The 3,240-nt window shown below is 49.1% G+C and overlaps 1 protein-coding gene across 1 annotated transcript; it reads right to left on the reverse strand.

Annotated features, from left to right (window-relative positions):
- Positions 1-419: 419 nt before the first annotated feature.
- On the reverse strand, positions 420-995 carry LOC306776409 (insulin-like growth factor 2; the record flags this gene model as incomplete). The annotated part of the gene is made up of 1 exon (XM_079267084.1): positions 420-995. The coding sequence occupies one exon, from the start codon at positions 993-995 to the stop codon at positions 420-422; it is 576 nt and encodes a 191-aa protein (XP_079123210.1).
- Between the last annotated feature and the right edge of the window lie 2,245 nt (positions 996-3,240).

The raw sequence follows: 3,240 nt of genomic DNA on the forward strand, positions 1-3,240 counted from the left end.
CTCTGGATTATCAGTTTACACTATACAACACTGCATATACACTTTACACGCACCCACTCACTTACACTGCTGAAATGACTGACTTCACATGTCACTGTTAGTTTGTTTGTCTTTAAATACATTCATTATATCACATGTTGCTTTAAAAGCATGAATGGCCCAGCCTGTAAAACCCAATAATTTCACCCAGCGAGACGATTAACATCTTTGGAAACTTTGCCTGCACTGCGTATTGAGGTTTTAATGGTTGCAACCTTGTCGGCCAACTAGCCAGCGATGGCAAACAACAACTCATGAGAAACAGCATCATACTGGAGGTACAGCACAGAAATATGAACACATTGGAGAGGAAAAACAGGAATGGGACTTTTTTTTTTCTCCCTCCAAACTCTTGTCTGTGCAAAGGGCTGGCAGTGGGCTCATTTGTGGTTGACATAGTTGTCCGTGGCAAGCAAGACAGGAGGCAGTTTGCTGGGCAGGCTGATGAGGGGCCTGTGGAAGACTGCCTGCTCCTGGGCTTTGATCTTCTCCGCCTGCCTCCGAAACTTTTTGGCCCTCTGGATGGCGGGACCACCCCTCCGGAGCTGCTGGGCCGCCTTCCTCTGCCACACCTCGTATTTGGAATACTTCACGGTTACATGCTGCTTCCTTGGGACTTCCTGTTTTAGTGCGGGCATCATGGGTATGACCTGCAGAGAGGTGGCCGACACGTCCCTTTCAGACGTGGCGGGTTTGGCACAGTACTGCTCCAGCAGGTTGAGGTCACAGCTACGGAAACAATACTCTACGATCCCACGGTTCTGGTTGCGCCGGTTGTTGCCCCTGCTGGTTGGCCTACTGAAATAGAAGCCTCTGTCTTCACAGACAAACTGCAGCGCTTCCACCAGCTCTCCCCCACACAGTGTCTCTGCCGAGGCTATTTCCACAACGTAGAGCGCGAGGGCCAGTGCAAACAGCAGCGCGCGACTGGACGAAGACATCTTCTTGACCTTCATTCGGCTGATCACCGGTCTCCAGCAGGTGTGGCAAAGTGAGTGGTGTCCGTGTCTTTTCTGGGTCTCGATGTCAGTTGGCAGTAATCAAAACGTTGTGGGTTATTTGGTTGATGAGATTGCAGGTGAGTTAGTTTCCCATTTGCTGCGCCAATAGAGACGATGTGTGAGAGGCTGTCCCAAAGACCAGGCGACCGGTTTGTGACAGTGGGTAAGCGTGACACATCTTCCCATGAGACAATTGTAAGAAATGCTGACTCACACTATCAGCGGGCATAAGGGGCCCCTGTAAGTTATACCTCAGACAAGCGGTGTTACTACTGTCACAGAACTGGGCATGTCATCGCTGAGTGTGTGTGACTCTCAAATGCAAACATCAGCCTCGACAAGGAATGCAATCTGCCTTTCTTACTTTTTGCTGGCCATGAAGCAAAGCAGGAGTCTCTTGGCTTCTGCCCAGCTGAACTGGTGTTTGGCCATAGCATACGTGGACCATTGAAAGTGCTGAAAGAACAATTCTTGTCAGCAGGTGCAGCCCATCAAACCAATGTACTTGATTTTGTTACACAGTTCCGGGAGCGTCTGCACCATGCTTGTTCGGTAGCTAAAAATATTCCCTCATCCTCCCAGAGCAATATGAAACGGCACTATGACAAGAAAGCAGTTGAACATACCTTTCAGCCTGGGGATAGAGTGTTAGTGCTGATGCCTACACCTTGTCCTGCCCTTACCGCACGGTTTTCAGGCCCGTATGTAGTGAAAAGAAGAGTGAACCACACCGACTACATCATTCATACTCCCGACCGGAGACGTCAAACACGTCTGTGCCATGTAAATATTCTTAAGCTGTTTCTCTCCAGGGAAGGTGTCCAGAATGACCAGGATCCAAAGGAGAAGCAGCCTGAGCCTAAAACCACATGTTCCTCCGTCTCTCTGGTGTCCGGTATGGCGGATCATGCCAATGATGGGTTGAAGCTTCGTGACGACCTTCAACAATGTGGTAGGCTGCTTAACTCCTCAATCCTTGACAATCTCGAAACTCACCTCTCCTATTTCCCTGATTCCCAAAATCGGGATATGCAGCGGCTAATTCGATCTTACCCTACTCTTTTCGGAGATGTGCCCTCACGTACCACTGTGTTGGAGCACGATATTGACGTTGGTAATGCTTCCCCAATTAAACAACATGCTTACCGGTGTCCCATGCCAAAACGGGAGCTGATGAAGAAGGAGGTGGAGTACTTAATTGAAACTGGTTTGGCCAAGCCCAGTCGGAGCTCATGGAGTTCTCCCTGCCTAGTGACCCCTAAATCTGATGGTTCTCCTCGTTTTTGCACGGATTTTCGTAAAGTGAATGTAGTCACAGTAGCAGACTAGTTTCCTTTGCCTCGGATGGAGGACTGTGTGGATAGTATAGGGGCAGCTACCTACATCACCAAGCTAGACTTGTTGAAAGGATACTGGCAGGTTCCTCTAACATCCAAAGCTTCCGACGTCTCTGCTTTTGTCACCCCTGATCATTTTCTCCAGTACACTGATGCCATTTGGGATGCGCAATGCCCCAGCCAATTTTCAAAGGCTCATGAATCTGGTGTTGGGTGACATTCCTAACTGTAATGTGTACCTGGATGACGTAGTTGTGTACTCTTCCTACTGGTCTGATCACATAACCACGTTACCAACCGTGTTTGCCCTTTTAGCTCAAGCATCTTTGACTGTGAATCTGGCAATGTGATTTTGGTAAGGTTGTCGTGACCTATCTGGGAAAGCAGGTTGGCCTTGGGCAAGTGCGTCCTGTGACTGCCAAGGTGGATGCTATTCTGTCCTACCCTGTACCCACCACCAGACGGGAACTCCGGCAGTTCCTAGGACTAACTGGGTATTATCGGTGCTTCTGCAGAAATTTTTTCCGTTGTGGTAGCACCACTCGCTTGTGTAGTCCAAATCAATCTTTTGTGTGGACTGATGACTGTCAACATGCCTTTGAATGTGCCAAGTCTCTTCTCTGTAGCGCTCCTGTATTGGCTGCCCCTGACTTCACCAAGCCCTTCAAGATGGAGGTGGATGCAAGTGCTACTGGAGCTGGAGCGGTGCTGCTTCAAGATGGAGCAGACAAGATCAGCCATCCGGTCTCCTACTACTCGGTAAAGTTTAAGCGTCCTCAACTTAATTACTCAACGATTGAGAAGGAAACCTTGGCTATGCTACTTGCCTTGCAGCATTTTGAGGTTGATGTGGGTTCCAGCGC

Source organism: Melanostigma gelatinosum (genome assembly GCF_949748355.1).
Source record: "Melanostigma gelatinosum genome assembly, chromosome: 1".
In the NCBI taxonomy this organism is placed as follows: domain Eukaryota; kingdom Metazoa; phylum Chordata; class Actinopteri; order Perciformes; family Zoarcidae; genus Melanostigma; species Melanostigma gelatinosum.